General features: G+C 42.4%; 1 protein-coding gene across 1 annotated transcript in view; it reads right to left on the bottom strand.

The window, feature by feature from the left end:
* xpo4 (exportin 4) overlaps positions 1-19,991 on the bottom strand; it is a 50,141-nt gene that overhangs the window by 10,759 nt on the left and 19,391 nt on the right. The window contains exons 7-12 of the mRNA XM_027290838.1: positions 19,471-19,583; positions 8,244-8,401; positions 1,414-1,588; positions 963-1,139; positions 731-873; positions 347-492 (exon numbers count right to left, since the gene is read on the bottom strand). Of these exons, the coding sequence (XP_027146639.1) occupies positions 347-492; positions 731-873; positions 963-1,139; positions 1,414-1,588; positions 8,244-8,401; positions 19,471-19,583 (912 nt within the window). The remainder of the gene's footprint in view (positions 1-346; positions 493-730; positions 874-962; positions 1,140-1,413; positions 1,589-8,243; positions 8,402-19,470; positions 19,584-19,991) is intronic.

A 19,991-nucleotide genomic window follows, 5' to 3' on the forward strand; every position in this document is an offset into this window, starting at 1 on the left:
TTGCACATCGTAAGGCTTTTAATTAACTTTTTCAAAGCGCCTCAGTGTGTGCGTTTGTTTTTCTACACTGTGTGAAGCCTTTCATGGGCCGACAATGATTTTCCAATGCTTTGCAGGAAAACTAGTTGAAGTCGTGTACTAACTCAACTTTAGCATTTTTAATCTCAAAGTTAAATGTTATAAGTAAACAGACGGGTGTGCAAGAAGCAACAAAAGGGAACATCAGTGAGCAAACGACCATGTCTTCCTGAGGAATGAACGGCTTATGTGCTGACTGAGTCCTGAATCTTCATGTGTTCCAAACCCTTAAAACCACAAACAAACAGTTTGATGTCCTGCTGCTGACCTGAGACCAGTATGAGCCAGTGGATGTCCTCATAGAGGTCGTCCAGCACTTTGCGGTCCACTGATCCAGGGTCAGATGAGGCCATGAGGTGCTGCTGGGTCCTCTGGAGTTGACCGTGGAGCCGTGTCACCCGGTCCTCCAGCAGGCTGCGGGATGAGGTCAGGAGACCAGAGTCAACACGGGAAACACAAACACTGTTTCACACAGCCAAAATGAGACTGAATCTGGAGCGAATCTATAATAATGCAAACCATGGATGGATCTTTATGAAGGTTTTCAGTCACAAAACTCAAACAAACAACTGTTCTGTAAGACAGTCAGCTTGCAGAAAGTGTCTGATGGAGCGCTCACAAAAGGACGCATTATGAAGTTCACACGGTTTACCTCGTGAGCAGGGGGATACAGTGGTCAGCGGCCACTCGTCCTAGCATGCCAATGCTGGACAGCTGATCAGAGAACAGCTCTCTGTCGTCTTCCTGCAGCTCGTTGATCTCTTCCTCATCGTGAGACGATATGCCGTTCACTGACTGAGGATTGGGAAGCAAAACACTGTTTATCACAGACGAAGGGAAACTTAGCTGTATATGCAGAAAAAAAAGAAAAAAAAGAGTCTTACCAGGTTCCGGGTGCCGTCAGGAGCAGCCAAGTGACACTGGATGTATGAGTTGAAGACCTGGACTGCCGGCTGGACGAAGCAGCCGCGAGGAAAATGCTCCTCATCCTGGACGAGCGTCAACCACGACTCCAGGAGCTTGTCGTAGGCCTCCATGTAAACCATGTCATCCTTATCCAGCTGAGCAAGGAAAGAAAGAGGGACTTTTTATTCAACGCTTGGACGTCGAGTACAAGTGACAGACTTTGCAGCTTTTCGTGAGACTTTCTGGAGTGCAAGAACTTTGGAGTCGAACCAGATGAGAAATTTTCACACATCACAGTATTTCATTGAAACAATATCTGAGTGATCCATTCCAAAACACTAACAAATGAAGACATACCTTAACATAAACACACTGATTGATACACACTGGTCTGATTTTTGGGAGGCAGATGAAGGTGTTATTACTCACCACCTCCTCCAGGGCAGCACTGCGTCCAAACGAGCAGGTGAGCAGCGTGAGGCAGTTGATGAATGAGGTGAAGAGCTCGCTGGGCAATGCCGTTAACGTACTTCGAGGAAACATGGTGATCAGGTTGGAAATGATATTGGAGATGCCCACCGCCTCTGAGTCCTCGATCTCAATGCTGGGAATGACAGATAATAAAATGTGATTTAAAGATCTGACTGATTCCTGATATATTTTCGATATAAATACACAGACCTCTGTAGAAGACTTTATATAAAATGACCAATGTTGTTTAGAGAATCTTGAACTGAACACGGTGAATACTCAGTACTGGCTAAGCATGTCCTGAAGTAAACCAGTGACAATTCATCTGCCACTGACATTTACATTTAAAAAAAAAAACATTTCCTCGTCTTGGCAGAAAAAGAAAATGTTAAGAAAGTCCCGACTTCTTCTTTTCCATTTTCAGTTCAAACTGTGTTTTTGGCCTGAGGAAGGACAGTTTCCACTCTCCAGGGTGAGGCTGAGGCTAAACCGGGGTCATTTTCCAGTTTACCCAATGGTGACTGAGGTTTGGAAACAAGCATGAAAATTGATCCTTAACCAAAACTTGTCGGCAACTTGACCCCTGAGCAGTTTTCCACAGCTGCATCTGAGGTTATTTTTTATGGTATTTCTGCCTCATAGTGCGTATAAGATGAAATAAGGAATGGCCGCATCTACAACTCTCATTTTAAGGACACTTATCATCAGGACATACTGTGAAGTGACAGATTTGGACAGCGGCTTGTAATCCAAATCCTACAACATCTGGACAAGGGTAACCACAGTGAACGTACAATCAGTGTGAAGGATCACGAGAAGAAGAAACGCTGCCATGTTTTTTTTTTTTAAACAACGCTCAAGTCAACAGAGAACATCTAATCAGGTCTCAAATGTTGTTTAAGAGTCTACAGCCACGCTAGCATGCTCATCAGGACGCCAACAGGCTGATATTCAGCAGGAAATATTCACTATAGCATGCAAACAATTAACAGAACACAACGCACTGCTGAGGCTGATGTGAATGTCGTGGCTGCCTGATTAACTATATTAAAATCTCAACATCCATTCATTTCCCTGTGTAATCTCATTCTAAACAGTTCCCATCTGTACTCGAAACACACTAAGCGATCAGAGTTTCTGTGAGAAGATGCTGCGAGCGGGCAGAAACGAAAACAAATGTCAAATTGAGGCATGAGAGAGAGACATGAGGGGAACAGAGTCGGGGGGAAAAAAACTCTCCAGATGGACAATAAAACTGAGAACAAAACAAGTCAGAATCAAGTGAATCCAGGCTGGAAGCTTTGGGATTTGTCCAAAAAAAATGTGAGTGGAACTTTCCAATTCAAAACATACTTTAAAAGTAATGCGTCTTTGTAGTCGTCTTTGCCTTAAATTGCCACGTTTTATTCCTTTTTTTTTTTTTTTTACATAATTAAATAAAATCTCTTAAAAAAAAAAAAAGTTCTCCGGGAGACATCTTTGGGATTTCTGTACTGCTGTGTCTTGTTATTGATCGGATGACGTGTGCTAATAAATATATTTTTGATTAGCTAAAAGTCTACTCAGTTATCAGTTACAGTAGGCTCTACTTATAAGTGCATGCCCCAAAAAGGCTTAAGCATATATGCATATTAAAGTCGGCAATTTACTGACTCTCAGATCCTAATTTAACCTCTCCACAAAGACCACCCTTGCAGTTTTTTTTATATATACACAGTTTTTTGTTTTTTTTAAGTTGCCTTTGCTGCACCAAAATAGCAAAAGTCTTAATCCTGAATTCGTGTTTGAACGGACACACCTCTCCACAGTGAGAGAGGCGCATTGTGTGAGAGGCCTAGCTAACCCCTATCAGATGGAGTTAAATTGCGAGCAGAACTGTTCAATCATTGTAGATCGGCCATCCCTCTCCGCATGGTTTTCCGATGAGGCAATTGGAAAAAAAAAAAAAAAAAGCTCCAAGAATAGGTGATTACAGGCCGAGCAGGAGAGGAGGGAAGAGAGAGAGCGAGCGAGAGCAAGAGCGAGAGAGAGACCCCTACTCACTGAATGGCATGGGCCAACAATGAGCTTGTGTGTGTCTGTCTCAGTTATTTATACATGCGAGTGTGGCCCCTTAATTCAGATCAGAAGCACTCTGACTACAGACACGCCCACAAATGAACAGAAAACACTTCTTCATCATCATTAAAAAACTATATACAATGATATAAAGTGAAATAAGAATAAAAGTAGCGAGTGGAGAACTTTCTTTTTGGAGCAAATGTGTCTGTACTATGAAGTACTCTTTAATTGAACTATTTTTGACTTTCGTTTAGGCAAGGTCCTGCTCGAGTTCTGATAACATCTGACACTGATTCAGTCACTCGTGTGAGAAAACTTATACAAACAATAAGCGCTAGTTTTAATGCATTTATTAGACACACTCAAGTCGATATAGTGCACACGCTGAAACTGTTTAAAAAAAGGAGGACAGAGGGTTGGCAGAGCTGTTTAAATGCTCGGTTATTCCACTCTTTATAGAGACCAATGGTTGAAAATAGGTCAAATCCATTTCAGGCTTTATGACTGAACAATACAACTTTAAAATTGTCTTCTGAAGCCAGTGGAGGGATAATAAAACGAGGCTAATGCGTTCTCTTCTTAGTTATTGTTAAAAGTCTTGCAGATGCATTTTGAACCCACTGCAGATCATTTAGAAAATTAGGAGACTTAACATTTCATTTATAAAAGTGATTTTTTTATTTAATTTCTGCGTCTTGCACACCTCGTGGTTTGAGTCTTAATTTTAAATATTTTTATCTTGTTACATGAGGGTTCTGTCTAATGTGTGAAAGACAATCTTATCAAGCAGTTTTAACAACTAAGTTGTATTTCAACGTTGGCTCTTCTACTCGACAGCGGCACAGAAATGCGCTTAATAAAGTCCAATCATCACGACTCTCTAACGAAAGATCGGGTGTGAAGAGAAGTGAGGAACAAGGTTTGAGTGAAAAACATTCATGCATTCTTATGCAGTTCTCAAACCGACTCAAAATTAATGAACGGATGATTAAGAAACAGATGGGAGGGCCTAAAAAAATAAAATAAAAATCAAGGTTGAATCAGCCAGCTGAGCGATAAGGTGCACCTGGCGTCACAGGAGAAACTGAACTGACTGCAGCTCAATTTTGATACAGAGGAACTCGGTGTTAGCACAGAGCTTCAATGAAAAGAACAAGATATCCAAAGGCATAGAGCTACTTTAGGAAAAGGTCTTGTGGAGGTGAAACAATGAGAGGATACTCTGATCGCACCCATAAAAGGTTTGGTCAATAAAATTCTAATTGAGATGAACTGGCAGAAATCATCATAAAGAACCAGTCAGCACAATTTAAATACACACAAATTTGATAATATTTGATATTTGCTATTTAACTTTTGTCTAATTTAATAATAAACTGGGTTTTGAACTGCACAGGAGTGAAAAAAACAACACAGGAACAACTGTGGACAAAGTTCTTTGCTCTACTGAACTTCGACATTACTGAGAAAGGGGAGCGTTTAATTTTTTTAAGCTGGTGTGGGACCCTCAGTCTAAAACATGGCTTCTCTCTTCACCGTTGGGTAACAGCTGCTAAAAACAGAGCAGTGATCTGATTTTAAGGCATCTTTCTGAAGGCCAAAACACACTCCCGAAACACGATTCCCCTGCACCGCACACACAGAAACCAATCAATAGGCTCCGAACAGCCGCCTGTGAGGCGAGCCACAGGCTCACGCAGCTCAGCACAGACATCACAAGTCCTATTTCTTCACATGACCTCGGCTAACAAGCAGGCGGTACAGGAATCGCGGACATGACGGGGTCCTGTAAGCTCAGTGTCTTTAATGCTACCCACAGCAGCCAGTAAAATCACAGTGGAGTACATAATCTGGTTAACATATATGATGGATGCTATCTGGAGGCAGAGGAACCTGTATCTGTTTCATGTGATCCTTAATCTGGAGGTAAAATATAGTCTGTAGGTCGCTTTGGTAACGATACCTTGAAACAAGCCAGTTGGGTGAAGATTGGTTGATTATTTCTGTTGGACAGAGGCTTAGGACGAGTGCTGCGTTACTTTTGATTGGAAGCGCTGATTACACACTCTTGACTTCAAGTCCAAAACGACACTGCAGGGGACTGCGACGGGGGGAAACAGCTTTACAGTAGAAAAGCATGAGAAAAGTACTGAGGGAAATTGGCTTTTAGCAGAGCTTTTGGGGATGAAAAGAACACCCAGGTTCAGCACTGCTTGGTAAAGAGATTTCCAGCAAACTAAATTGAGCTGAACACTGGAGTACACACACAATTTATTCAAGTGGAAACCGACTGCTATTTTGATTCCTCTGCTGCTTTTTGTGTAATGAAGAAACAAGAGCAAGAGCTTTTTTTTTTGGAAGGGAGGGGGGGTTCCTTCAGACTCCACAGCTCCAGATTCAAACTACAGTTATGTTACATTCATTTAGCAGTTTTTGTGGTCTGACTCACATCGCTCCCTATTTGTTTAATATCTGTGAAAAACGTTAAAAATTAATGCGAGAAAATGATTTGTCACAACTATACCTTTAAATGTCTGCGCTGACATCTGAGCTACAAAGGTTTATTTAAAAAAGTGTTTCTAATTATGTTTACTTATATTACATCTATTATTTGTTTTCATTATGCATTTTGATTCACGTGAATTTATCTGTAAAAGCACTGAGGGCAAACCTCTTTAATTGATTTGTAACATTAAAACACAAATAGTTCACCCAAATCATCTCACAGAATTTATCGTCACATCTCTCAGTCCTTCCTCATACATAGTATTTCTTAAGTTACATCTTTTTTTTTGACGCCTCGACTCCTGCAGGGAGCTTCACAGTTACCACATGGCTTCGACTCTTCTGGAAAAAGGCCAGGCAATTTAAATAGAAATATGGTTTTTGAAATTGTAGTGACAAGTTATGCCGCATGAGTTTCAGCAGAATTCACGTTTACTAAACTCCGCAGCGCTTCCAGCTAGTACTGGGAAACATCCACATCAGCGTCATCATAAGGGTCAGCCAGCTCTAAATTAGATTTGAGGACGACTACTGATCGATTGCAGGACTGATACACATCCACACTCTGTATTTACCAGTGTTTGAGTGGTTGCTAGTGATGACTTTTTTCTTCTCTGGTTGAGTAAACCGTGTCTCCGCGAGAGGAATAAAAGACATAATTTGATCCTTTTTCACATAAATTTGGTTTTAGACGAAGCTGGGAAACATCAGCTCTTGGTTAATTCTATTTGTTACTGAACTGGAAGACAAGCTCATCCCTCTGCAGCCAGTTTCCCATAGAGTGAGTATGCTAGAATCAGAGGCCATTAAAAACACAGACTCAACAAGCAATTACTTCCTGTAAATAAAGCAGAAAATGGCACGGTATGAGTCACACTCCTGCTGACGTTGGCCTCCATCACTTGTTGAGTCTCTGAACTTCAGAAACATGAAATCCTTGAGATACTGGAGGGAGATGAGCAGCCACTGAGGCTGTAGCCAAGGTAATGTAACAGTAACTGTGTTCATTGAGCCTGCTGTTTGAATGCTACAGCATATGCAGCTGAAATTGGGCAAGCTGGCACAGCCTTTATTTAATAATACACATCTGAGCCGTCTCACAGATTAAGAATTATTTTTTGACTGATGTCCTTTGTTTATCCGCACATCCTTCTGTATGACCGGTGTGGTTTTAATACGGGGGAATCAAAGGGGAATTATTTAACATGCATTAACTTCAATGCTATACCTCAGGTGTTTTGTCACCTGACTTTATGTGATTTTCATGCCCAGAATTTCTCAATACACCGCTGCACAATAGGATTCCTTTAACAAAAGGGAAAGTTAATTTATTATAGTGAGGTGGGCGTGTAATAACGGCTGCATCCCTGGGGAGGGAGCCGCTTTGAATGGGCAGGTTTGAATTAGTTCCATCTGTTGTTTCTAAAGCCTCACCTGTCAGCGTAGTGGAAATCACTATGCGGACTGGAGAAGAAAGCACGAGAGAGATCAGTGTGATTGATGAAAATAGCTCACTGACTCGCTGCTATCAGCTGGAAGAAAAATGCTACTTTGAAAACAAAATAACATTCTTTATTGAGAGGATTTACACTTGACATCAAGCAGGTCCCTGCTGTGAGCCTCGGGTTCTTAATTTCGTTGCCTTTAGAAATGTTGGTTGTGGATTTTGTCCCCTGTCACAGCTAATATGGACAACATACATACTGCATAAGGGTATCGTTGGAAAATTACATTTAACCTGTTGTATGAATTCTTGTCGCTGTCAGCACTTTACAGCAGGGAGCTTCAGTCCTGCGTTTACCTGCACACCACCATCAACACTTACTTACAATCTACAGCACATTATTTGAAAATAACACTTTGTACTTCACCACAAAGATCTAGTAACTACAGAAAAGACCAAAAGCAACATTTAATCTATTCTATAATATCACAATAACCAAAATTCTCACATGATATCTAGTCTCCAGTATATAGCCAAGCTCAACCTAAAGGACGGTGCTGAATTTAATGTCAATCCATCCACTAGCTGTCGAGATATTTCAGTCTTGACCAACCACACATCGACATTAGCTTCCACAGAGCTGTGCCACTATCAGCGACAACATACAGTATTGACCGTGAGGCGTTCATTGCTTTCGTTACTGCCACAAAGCGCCAAGTACAGAAGTCAGATGAGTTGCGAGCCACAAATAAACTTTCCAGCACAGCGGCATACTGACCCGTTGATCATGCTGAGCAGGCCTTCGACCAGGTGAGCCAGGTAGGAGACCTGGGCGCTCTCATCGGGGAAGATAGGCCCGTGCATGGAGGCCAGCTGGGCCAGGCACTGTAGGGAGTCCTGAGCCATGTCTGAATCCTCCCGAATCTTCCTGTGTACCTGCAGGGCGAGAGAAGCAGTGTGTGTCAAGGCATGAAAGAGGAATTAAATTAATGGGTGGAACTTCTGTGTTCCTCCCGTCTTCGGTGAACCAGCAGGTACTTTGGATATCTGAACATTGTTGGAAATAAGGGCTCTGGGAAAAGGACAGATGGCCTGAAAATATGTGGAAAAACTTCTGCACACTGTCACTTTTAACAATTTGTTGAAGAAGCACAGATCTTTTCAGTCTTGACTTCTTGCCCACCTGCAACATGAGAAGTGAAAACAGGGATCGCTCCCATTTTTTCCCCTTTTTGATTAGTCGCTTTTTAAATAAAGAGGGAAAGCTTAAATGGAGAAAGTCAGTGTCTCAAATCCCGCCTGGTTCTCATGACCATCAGCACCACTGCAAGGCATCTAGCTGACGTTCACCCAGAGTGTCTTTTAGGCCTAAATAAGCTAACAACAAATGTCCTAAAAAGGCTAATACATAAAAAAAACTAATCTGAAACAAGTGAAACAGAGATGGTGCGTTTATGGATAAGAGAATAAAGATAAACCTTTTTAAAAGGTGACTTCTTTGCCTTGTGTGAGCTGTACTCTGAGGAAATATGCATGATGGCTCCACAGGAGGTCAGCGGTCAAGATCACCTACAGAGCAGTGACCTACTCAGCAACAACACTGAGGACACTCAGCAGTGATTAAACCGTCTTGTTGACTCCTTGGTGTCCGTTTGTACATTTATTAAAACAGTACCATTTAAGACTCAAAGTCTGAATTAGTTGTGTGCCGTATGGAGTAAAGATATCAACTTATATTCTGGGTTTAGGTTTTTTTTAGGTGAATTATTATTGATTCTGAATTTAAGTTCAGTGCTGAACTTTTCAATTTAAAAGTTCATTCTGTATGTAAATGACTAAATCTGGATTTAAGATTTTTATCAACATTTTCAGACGCAGTTTCACCCGAATTAAACTTTCAAATGAAATTCAAAAATTTCAAGCTCAACTTTACAAATTCAGTTCACGGAAAGTTTTTTACTTTGTAACATGCACTTAGAACTGAAACTGACTTTCAAACAACCGACAGAAATCCTTCCATTTTGGTTATGGCACATGCTGAACGAACAAGCATGCAATTCATGGAAAATTATCCTTCATCTTTTGAGTCACGATCTACGGTAAGATTTTCCTTATTTTAAGCAACTGATTGTGCTGAGTGAAGAAGGATTGAACAGCCTCCTGTGTAAACAAGCACTACTGTGCCAGTCTCCACTTGTTGTTTTTAGGTGTATGTTTCTAAAAGCCCACAACCACATTCAAAAAAAAAAAAAAAAAAGGAAGCTTGAACTAATCCAATTGTGGCAGGTAGGAAAAATATTGAAGGCCTTTATTTGAGGACAGTGAATTTAAAGCTTTTTAAGATTAAGATTCATATTCTGTCTCTGAAAGGAGAGACAGAGATCCAGATCATGTCGCCTAAATACAACGCAGAAGAAGAAGTGGTGATTTTGCCCCGATCCTCTGGTGATCCTTTTCTGGTTTTTGACAATGAAACTTAATCCAAATAAACTTCCTGTCACCTCTCATCTTCCTGTCACCACTTTCAAAAACAGATCAGCTGATACCAGGCAGGATAAATACTCACTGGTGTAACCCACTACCCAGCAAGGCGAGGCGAAATGGCGAATTGATTTTCGACACGTCTGTCTTCAGACACCGTGACCCCTCCGGTCTCAAACAAACAATCACTGAGCTCGTCTGAGCCCAGCTGAGACAGCCTCAATCAAACCCAGAGTGGACGGACCCGGCGTCTGATGGAAAAGATCTGCCCGACTCGAGTCTCATCTCAGCTCTGAGCTTCTGTTCACTTGTGGGATTTGGGGGGTTTGTCCGTGCCGAGCTGTCACGCTCCCACAAGAGAAGAGGCATTGTTGTTTTCAGTTGTGCACACACACAGCAAAGCAGCAGAGGAACAGTCACACTGCGAGTAATCACAGCCTCTCAGTAACATGGGTTTCCACCGGCGGTACTATGCGGACGTCTGGAGATCAGCTGCCTTCCTCTGTGGCTCTCTTCTCAGCCAGTTCGAGCTCTTTTCCTCTTTCTTCTTCTTCTCCCGTCTCTTGATCCGTCATCCTCTTAAATCCACAGTGAGTGCGTCTTCACCGGCTCCACATGCTCTGCCAGCGCATGGCCCCATTGCAGAAGCAATCAAACTTTCAACCTCCCCTCTCTCTCCTTGTTGCTTCTTCCTCCTCCTCCTCTTCTCAAATCCTCTCCCGTTCTCACTTCCTCCTCCCCCCCTCCCCTAAATTCTTTCCCGCTGCCTCTCCCCACTGCTCCCCTCTCTTCTCTCTCTCTCTGCTCCCCAGCTGGGTTGCCTGGTTGATCGTAAGCCACGCTTGCTTGGGAAGAGATCTCAGATGCTAACGTAGCGTAGCCACCATAGTCTTCACTGCTGCTGCTGCTGCCCTCTTCCAGAGCGTGAAGTCATCCTCTGGAAGAGCTCAGTGAGATGAGGGGAAGGGGGAGGGGGGGGATGCCGGGTGAGTGAGCAAGAGAGAGAGAGAGAGAGAGGGAGGAGAGAAGGAGGGGTGGGAGAGGTAGTGCCATGCCAAAGGACTGAACAGCGCGAGGTCTGAAAAAGCAGCTGCACCAGTGAACGATCCATGCGATGCCAGTAATGTCAGTCGCCTTGAGTCTGACTATAGTTAGAGATACACAACGGGTGTGTGTGTGTGTATGCCAGAGTGTGTGTGTGTGTGTGTGTGTGCACGTCAGTATGCAGATAGCGGGATGCACGGAAGGACAGCCAACAAGATAAAACAATATGGAACATTTTGGGCATGCGGCTCAGATGACAGTAGATTTTGCACTTTGATTAATCAACAAATTTGGTAAGAGCCGAGCTTTAAGTTTCTGTTCCTGCTAATTCACTGCTTATTATTAGGTTTGCTTTGGCAGTGGACTGGACTTCACATCACTAGAGAACCAGCAGGCTGAGAGTGGGCAAAAGAAAAAGTAGGGATCCTTTTTGCATTTAATAAAAGCAGCATTGATCCACACGAGATCAAAGGATAATTAAAGGGTGACTTCAAGTCTGGTGATTATTTTCTCAATTAATCAAACTTTTTAAAGAATGTCAAGAGATGATTCAAATCTCAATTTCCCAGAGCTTGTTTTGTCTTATAAAACAGTTTAGAAACTTAAATATATTTAATTTACCATCATATGAAGCAATTTGGACTGAAACATAATTACCAGTGTCCACTCAAAAAAAATGTAATTTATCTCATTCACTCATTCATACACACGTTCATAAACAGATGGCATTTGCTGCCATGCAAGGTGCCAACTGCTCATCAGTTTGGGAGCTCATCATTCACACACCGCCAGGGAGGGGGGCACTTCGACAGGAGCCACAGCCGTCCATGTCTGAAGCTGCAGCTTCAATTCATCACTGACAGCTGATTAACACGTAAACCAACAAGTCATTTTCTGCAAGTTGGTGTCTGCACTGCTGATTAAACCAGAGGAAGAAGTTACAGCTCATTAAAAATATGCTGTCCTGCAGATGGAAGGGTACACCTGTTAGATTTTTTAAATCAACTTTGCTTAAGGTTGGAATATTAATGAAACAACAGCCAAAAGCTGCAGTGTATCCATGTAGCTGATTGGTTATCTTTAACTTGAATTACTTCAAACACACGTTTGGTCTGCGCCAGCGAAGAATTGGGGTTCGATAATGTGTAGGGTTTAGTGACATCTGGTGGTGTCGTCGTGAGAAACTTTAGAAACTAACTACAGAAACATGCCGGTGCAACACAGTGGAGTCCATGTCTGTAGATATAGAAGGCTCGATCTAAGATACGGTACGGCTCGATCTAAGATACGGGGCGGCTGTGGCTCAGAGGAAGAGCGGGTCGTCAACTAATCAGATGATCGGCGGTTTGATCCCCGGCTCCTCCTGTCTGCATGAAGTGTCCTTGGGCAAGATACTGAACCCCAAATTGCTCCCGAAGGCTGTGCCATCAGTGTGTGACTGCGTATGAATGCCTAGCTCCTAAAACTGATGAACACTTGGCACTTTGCATGGCATGCCAATGCCATCAGTGTATGAATGTGTGTGAATGGGGTGAATGAGATATGTAGTGTAAAGAGCACAAAACACGATTATCATTTTTGGTAGGTTAACATCGACATATTGATTAAAATTGTAATATTTAAAAAATGAAATGATCTTTAAGCTCTCCAATCTTTGTGGTTCACACTCCAAAGTAGATGGTGGTTGCACACTGGTTGTCAGGGTTTTTTTTTTTTACGCAAAGTCTCTTGGCTGTGATAATTGTCTAATATTTTATTTAACCCCATTTCAGCTGATTATGAATGAAAACATAGTAATGATGAATATTATATTCCATTTCTGTCAATAGATCCTCCTAAGTTTTACACACTGGATGTTTAAGGAGAAAGATTAAAAAGGGCAATGAGGACACGAGTCAAGTAAACAGAAAGAGAGAAAAAAAATTAAGGAGAAAGGCAAGTAGACAATGAGGTGAAGGAAAGAGGATGAAGAAAAAGATGAGAGAAAGCTCAATCAACGATAGAGGAGGAGAGGGAATGAGAGAAGAGGGGAGTGGGAGAAAGAGAAAGGGAGGGAGAATGAGGGATGATATTTATAGAAGGAGACAAAGCCTGGTGTCTGTTTCCTCGGGGGGCTCGCAGGCTCATCTTTCTGTTTTTTTTCCAATTCGGCGCTGTGCTTCCAACTTATTGTCTTTCGCTCGATCTTTTCCATCATCACTCCCTCTCTCAGATTGGGTTACTGTCTGCCTGCAGGCCAAGTAGGAAGAGAATCAGCCTGTGCTGCAGCCTCATCAGTCCCTGCACTCCACACTGATTGTGTTTACTGGGTAAACATGAAACGCTTTACTGTGTTGTGCTCTTGTACGGCTACATTTGTGAGGACTAGGGGTAGGCAGTGGTGTACTGGCCATCTGGCCCATCAAGAAAAATCCCAGTGGGCCATCAAGTCCAAGATTCTACTTATTGGTCGGCCCTGTCTGTCTCTTTATCATCTCTTTCTGTGTGCCCGTCATTCTGAGTGTGCATGCTGCATCACCGTCAACACGTAGGTCCACATTCACCCCATTTTTGGAAAGTGAAGACATTTTGGCCAGTTCTCACTTTCTTAAAAGGACAGAGGGTGACCTGTTGTTTGGGGTACGGTTAGTATTCAGTTGGATTTAAACTTGGTGTAAGAGTTTTAACCGTTAATATAACTGTTAAGACATCTCTAATTAGAAATGAGATTTATTTCAATCTTCAAGTTCAACGTATTCAAAGCAGTGCATTCCACAGCGATGAAAACTTGCGCTTCTAGCTATCCTCCCTGTGGTGCAGAGAAAAAACGACAACAGATACATATGCCTGCACACATACCCCTCCGTGTGTATACTACATGTATACATACATGCAGAAGTTTGAGCAGCTATGCTTGTTAGGACTTTCTACTGACTTCATTGATTGTGGACAGCCTAACGCTGCATTAGGGCTGTTCTTTGGTCCCCATAAGATCTACTGCTCCCAACAAGGTCAGTGTTTATACCATAAAAAGGTCCCCAATAGGGATGCATCCCTTTGTATGTACACAATCCCATACAAAGAAGAGAATCACTCACACTGTGTACTGTGTCTACACCCTTCACCACGCACAACTCTTTCAGCTGTGGACACGCAACTGATGTAAAAGCGACGGTTAAGCTGAGGAAATGCTGAAGTACAAACGTGTGTGCAGGTATGTGCGTACGTGCTATAGAGTCTGTTAGTGTGAGTAAGTCTGAAGATGTGTATCTGTAGGAATCAAAGCATGTATAAAATGTGTGTGTAAGCAGATAGATGTGTGTGTTGCTGCAAAGTACAAAGTGTGTGAAAGAACGCGTGTACAGCGCGATGGGATGTGCACGTATGATACTGTAGTGTGTATCAGTACATCGTTTCAATGCGATGAAATAAACCAGATGCTATTCAAAGTCTTGGATGTGTGTGTGTGTGTGTGTGTGTGTGTGTATATGCGTGTGTGTTTGTTGTGGGTAAGACGCTCGATCACAAACTGATGCTGCTCTCTAATCACTCCGAGTCAAACAGAAACTCAAAACCTGAAGAACAAAAAGACAAAAACAAACTGCAGAGGCCAAAATTACAGGCGCTTCAGTTTGTGTGTGCACTCTTCTCTCTTCTTTTATTGTTTGGAGTGGGGGTGTGCGGCATGGTCACGAGGTGTTAAATCGACAAAAGTGGAGAGGGTTTATTTTGAAGGAGGCCAACAATCACCGGGTTCTTCTTCCTTTTCAATCTAGCATGGCCCATTTATCCCCAAACCGCTCTCACTCTCCTGTAAATTGCATCCACGTTTCACTTTCTCTCTAAATTGTCTTTCTCTGTTCCATTTATTTTTTTCTACACCCCTTCTATTCCTGCACCTCGTTTCTCACTCTCATTGCTTTTTCTTACATTAGCTTCAGTCTTTTCTTATTCTCTCAACTCTTTTTTTTTTTTCCTCATGTCATTCTCTTCCAATTTTCCATTTGGCCCCTCGTCCGTCCATCTATCTTCTATCAATCCTTGAATCTCAGAGCCGGAGCTGTCAACAGCTCAAGTGGAAAAGGGATAAACGCTTTTCCACAAAAAAAAACCTGGAGGGCCAGAATAATATTTTGGCAGATTAAACATCTTTTCAGCAGCAAAATGGCTGCTACGCACTGCATATATATTGAGCCCATTCCCAAAATATGTGCCTGTCCAGTCCGTTAGACCAATGGCCATCTGGCGTTCTCTCACTGATAGATTTATTATATAGACTGACTTAAACTATCTTTGTGACATTAATCATGTCTGATATTTAAAACATAAAAACACCTTGATTGCAAAGTTTGGCGCCGCAGTTTTTTTTTGTTTTTTTTTTTCTAAGTCTGCTTATTACTGGAAGATTCCAATTCATTATTACTAATCATTAGTAATTATTCATTTGCATGAGCTATGATATTGTACTCGCTATCACAACGGTTTCCAGTTAACCAGTTATCCAAATGGGAATTTCGCATTTCATTCCCTATCTCTGTATCTCACTTTCCTGTCATCTGTCTCACTCTTTTGGCTGTCTATTAAAAGGCATAAAATGGACAATACTACTACTACTACTACTACTACTACTACTACTACTACTACTACTACTACAGACAAAGATGTACAAAAATATATCAAACAAACATTGCTACATCCAAATGTAGCAGGACAGAAAACAAGCCAACAGTTTTAGCTGATTATCTGAATAACTGAAGTTTAAGCAGGAAGTCGGTCATTTAACTGATAAATGTTTCAGTTTACATTCACCTTCACATTTTGTTTCAAAACACGTTTGTTCCGATCACCTGCCTGCCTGCGTTTCCTGCTTATTACTGAAGAGAAGTCTCTGATCACCAACCAAACCTGTGATGGCAGAAACTCACAGCAGCCTCCTGTTAACTCACAGCAGTGATCAGTGAGGGAGCCCTGGAGCCAGTTAATGGGACACTGACAGACACCCACCCACAGAGGGACAGAGACTTCCCAGAGCCCATCAGCAGAGTCATGAGTGAGTGTGTGTGTGTGCGAGCGATAGGTGGGTGGGTTAGAGCGGTTGTTAACAGGGGCCCCTAATCCTGGGGCCGGGCTCTAATCCTGCCACCGGTCTGTTGTCAACTGTGACCCTGATGGCGCGTGTCTCTGAGTACCAGCACACACACACACACCGTAGCCAGCCTGTTACCTCTCACAGCTGAGGAGACAGAGCAGCTGAGACAGCAGAGGAGCCCATTAAATTGAATAAACACACACACACACACACACACACATATACACACATATATAACATACATACCCACCCCACTGACACACACACACAACATAAGTAACAAACAGGCACAACACAGATCCATGCAGAGCGTACACACAAACTTACACTGTACAAACTCAAATGGACACAATCCCACAGAGACAGATATGTGCCCACACACACAGACACACACACAGACACACACACAGACACACACACAGCTGACAGGACCACAGCAGCCTTACAATAACAAACAGTTGAGCTACTAGAAATACCAGAGTGAGAGATGAGACTGAAGCCTGAAAACTGAAACCAACACAAAACACATCCTGCAAATTCCAGCAGCAAAAAGAACTGACTGAAAAATGACAAACATTTTTATTCATGTCAAACTGCTGGGGCCGGCCAATCAAATCCTTGATTACGCCTGTGTGCTTTGTGTAACAAACCTCTGATTACAGCTGCCGTTTAGAGACAATTACAGTTATTTGTGATTGCCTTGTGGATGAAATTATAACAATCAAAATGACAACTTTTTTTCAGGTGCATGAAAAAGGACTGTAAATGAACGATGATTATCGAGCAGCAGTGAAAAGAAAACAACAAAACTGAGCACAAATAAGTGTCTGCAGTGTGCAAAACAAAACACTTCAAAATCAAACTTTAAAGTTTCACCAGTTCTGAGCTGTTTTACTAATGTCGTCAAAATCGTTTTAATCAGAGCAGAAATTCATGCAGATTTGATACGGAGTACATGTTGGTGCGATTTTACTAAACCTCCAACAGACCAACCATAAATAATGTTAAACAGACACAGAGACGCCTGAAGCTTCAGAACATGTTCATCCATTTTCTGTAACTGCTTATCCTCATCAGGGTCACAGGGGGCTAGAGCTGATCCCAGCTGATATCGAGCGAGATGGGAGACATCCTGGACAGGTAGCCAAGTCATCACAGGGCTGACACAGAGATAAATCACTATTCACACTCACGTTTACACCTACGGGCAGTTTAGAGTCACCATTTAACGTGCATGTCTTTGTACTGTGGGATGAAGCCGGAGAGAATCCTCGCAGGCACAACATGCAAACTCCACACAGAAAGCCACAAACTCCCTGAACAAAAGGAAGTAAACAAAGGCGGTGAATAGATCGATGCTTTTGTGTGGGAACCAAACACACAGCACACGTGTAACCCAGGAGAATTAATATCACAATTGGCTAGAAGTAACAACGTGAAAATCACAATCAAATCATGTTCATCTTATTAAATAACATGAAGTGAAAGTTCAACGACATTTTCAAATATCATTTCAACTATATATACACTATTGTAACTGTTCTGTTCAAAGTATTGTTGTTGTTCAGTAGGTTTCCATATTCAAAGGAAAGCTTGTCTCTTTTGTCTCTGTATGATCCAAACAGAAAAGATACAATGAGGTGCATTTGAAGTAAAAATACTCAAAACAAGATAGAGTGACTGGACCAGGTTTCCCAAGGTCCTTTTTCAAAAGCAGCAATGGAAAACACAAGCGCTATCACAGAAGCATCTAAAATCCTATTATATCATACTATATTATCTATTATATTTATTATTTACCTTTATAAAACAGGACAGCTTCCGACAAACACAGACAGTAAGTTTCTGCCTCTGTAACAGCACTAAAAGCAGCTCCACAGGCCGAAAAACTTTCAATAGCTTCATTTTTACGACATTACTGTCTTTCTTAGCAACGCAGTGTTTATCATGGTGACACAAGCCACTTTTAAATGGAGCAGTAATCTACACAAATTAGCACAAGTTAAGAGTGATTTTCAAACTTTATCTCTCTGAATCCAGACCACCTCCAGTTCACCTCCTGGGCACTGCCGATGTGCCCTTGAGCAAGGCACCGACCCGATCGAGGGATTCTATGGGGAGTATACTACATGGTGTATTTGGAAATGAGGAGCGCAGGATTCAGTAGCAGGAAAAAGACTTACCAAGCGGCATCAAACAAAATAAAGTGATGTGTGGTCTCTTATGTTACGATTATAGTGGCACCTGAACTCAGCTCAAAGACTACAGCTAATAGCAAGCTGACTGATGACATTACAGGGGGGAAAAAAATCATTATACACTCTGAATAGAAATGAATATGATTATATATTTAAAAAAACTGCACAAATCGCTGATTCGTTAAGTTGAACAGCTGCTGAGTCATCCAACTAGCTATCCTACGTTTAGTGGGTGTCAGGCCCCAGAGGGATAAGTAAATGGACCAGTATTTGGCAACGTGCATGCAGTTTGTAGTGAGCTGGAGTAAGGCTGCACTCAGCTCAGTATTTCACACTTAACGGAGTGTAGCACTAACAGGGAGGAGATAATGACCTGGCTCCAGTGTTATGAGGTCATGCAGGTAGTAGTGAAACAGGTAAATACTAAAAGGAGCAGCACAGTATATGGCAGCAGGCAGCTGAAAGGCGTAGTAGTGGAGCAGTATTTTGCGATGGACAGGAGGGTTTGAATGGATGCTGAATAGAAGAGGAGCTGACCCGTTTGTTCCACACTACTCTTCCACATGTTTTGCTTAGCCAGCATGGGCCGCCTCTTTTTAGTGCACAAAAATACACATTTACTTCACCGGGCAGTCCCCTGGACAGCAACACAATAACACGACCCCACTGCAAAGCACCCATAAATCTACTTAATGGTGCGTCCCAAAAAACCCGCGAAACTAGTCAAAAAAAAAGTTCAGCTGGTGCCAAGAAAGACAAGGTCAAGTGAAATTTCTCTGCCCGACATGAAAAAGGCAACTGTCTCCCTTTGTTTATCATAAATAAACCACCATCCAGAGGGCAGGAAAAAGAAACGAAGAAGAAGAGAGGGTAAAGCAGGACACGGGAGAAGTGTAATGGAAATGTACGAGACGCAGAGACCTTTACTCTGAAAGAAAACCTGAGCAGCGACCTCCCTGACAGAAAGATGGGCAGATGGAAAAGAGAAGACGTACAGATGTGAGACGTAAAGTACATCACAGAGCAAAGCATCTGTTATTCCATCATGGTAATGCAGCTTAAAATGAAATCAGTGAGACTAAGACAAAGATTTGTGACAAAAACGTACAACAACTAAGGAAACGGGTTTGAAGATGTCATTTACATAATGCAAAAAAAAAAAAAACATTTCAAAGACTCTGAGAAGCCTAAACACAAAAGATGAGGTTACTCACGGTGAAAAAGAGGTCCATGATGCGGGTGTCCAGCAGCGCTTCCCTCCAGGTCTCCGTAGGTTTGAGCGTGACGTTCTGTGTGGCCTCGAACATGGCGATGTAGTGGCGCCCCAGTGACCCGCCGACAGTTAAGGCCAACAACAGCATGAAGATGAGAAGGAGGAGGAGGAGGAGGAGAGGAGACGAGGAGGAGGAGGAGGAGTGTCACACTCAAAAACACCAGCTCCTGTCACTAAGCTCTCTCTCAATGGGTATTTTGGTCTGTGTGTGTGAGTCCTTGGTTTCGTGTGGCTGGCAGCAGAGACTTGTTAGTCACTTGTAGGCTAACTCTCCCTGTCATTAACCCTGTTAATCTTAATTCCACAAAAGCTTTTCTTTATTTCCCCTCACCCTCCCCTCTGTGGCTGCTTTGTTTTCTTGTCCTCCCTTCCTTCTTTTTTTCTCCCTCGTCTGCCACAGTTCTCACCCACAGAGGAAACTCTCCCCTTCTTTCTCACTCTCTTGTCCACTTTTTTCGCCCT

Source organism: Larimichthys crocea, chromosome XVIII (assembly GCF_000972845.2).
Source record: "Larimichthys crocea isolate SSNF chromosome XVIII, L_crocea_2.0, whole genome shotgun sequence".
NCBI classification, from domain to species: Eukaryota; Metazoa; Chordata; class Actinopteri; family Sciaenidae; genus Larimichthys; species Larimichthys crocea.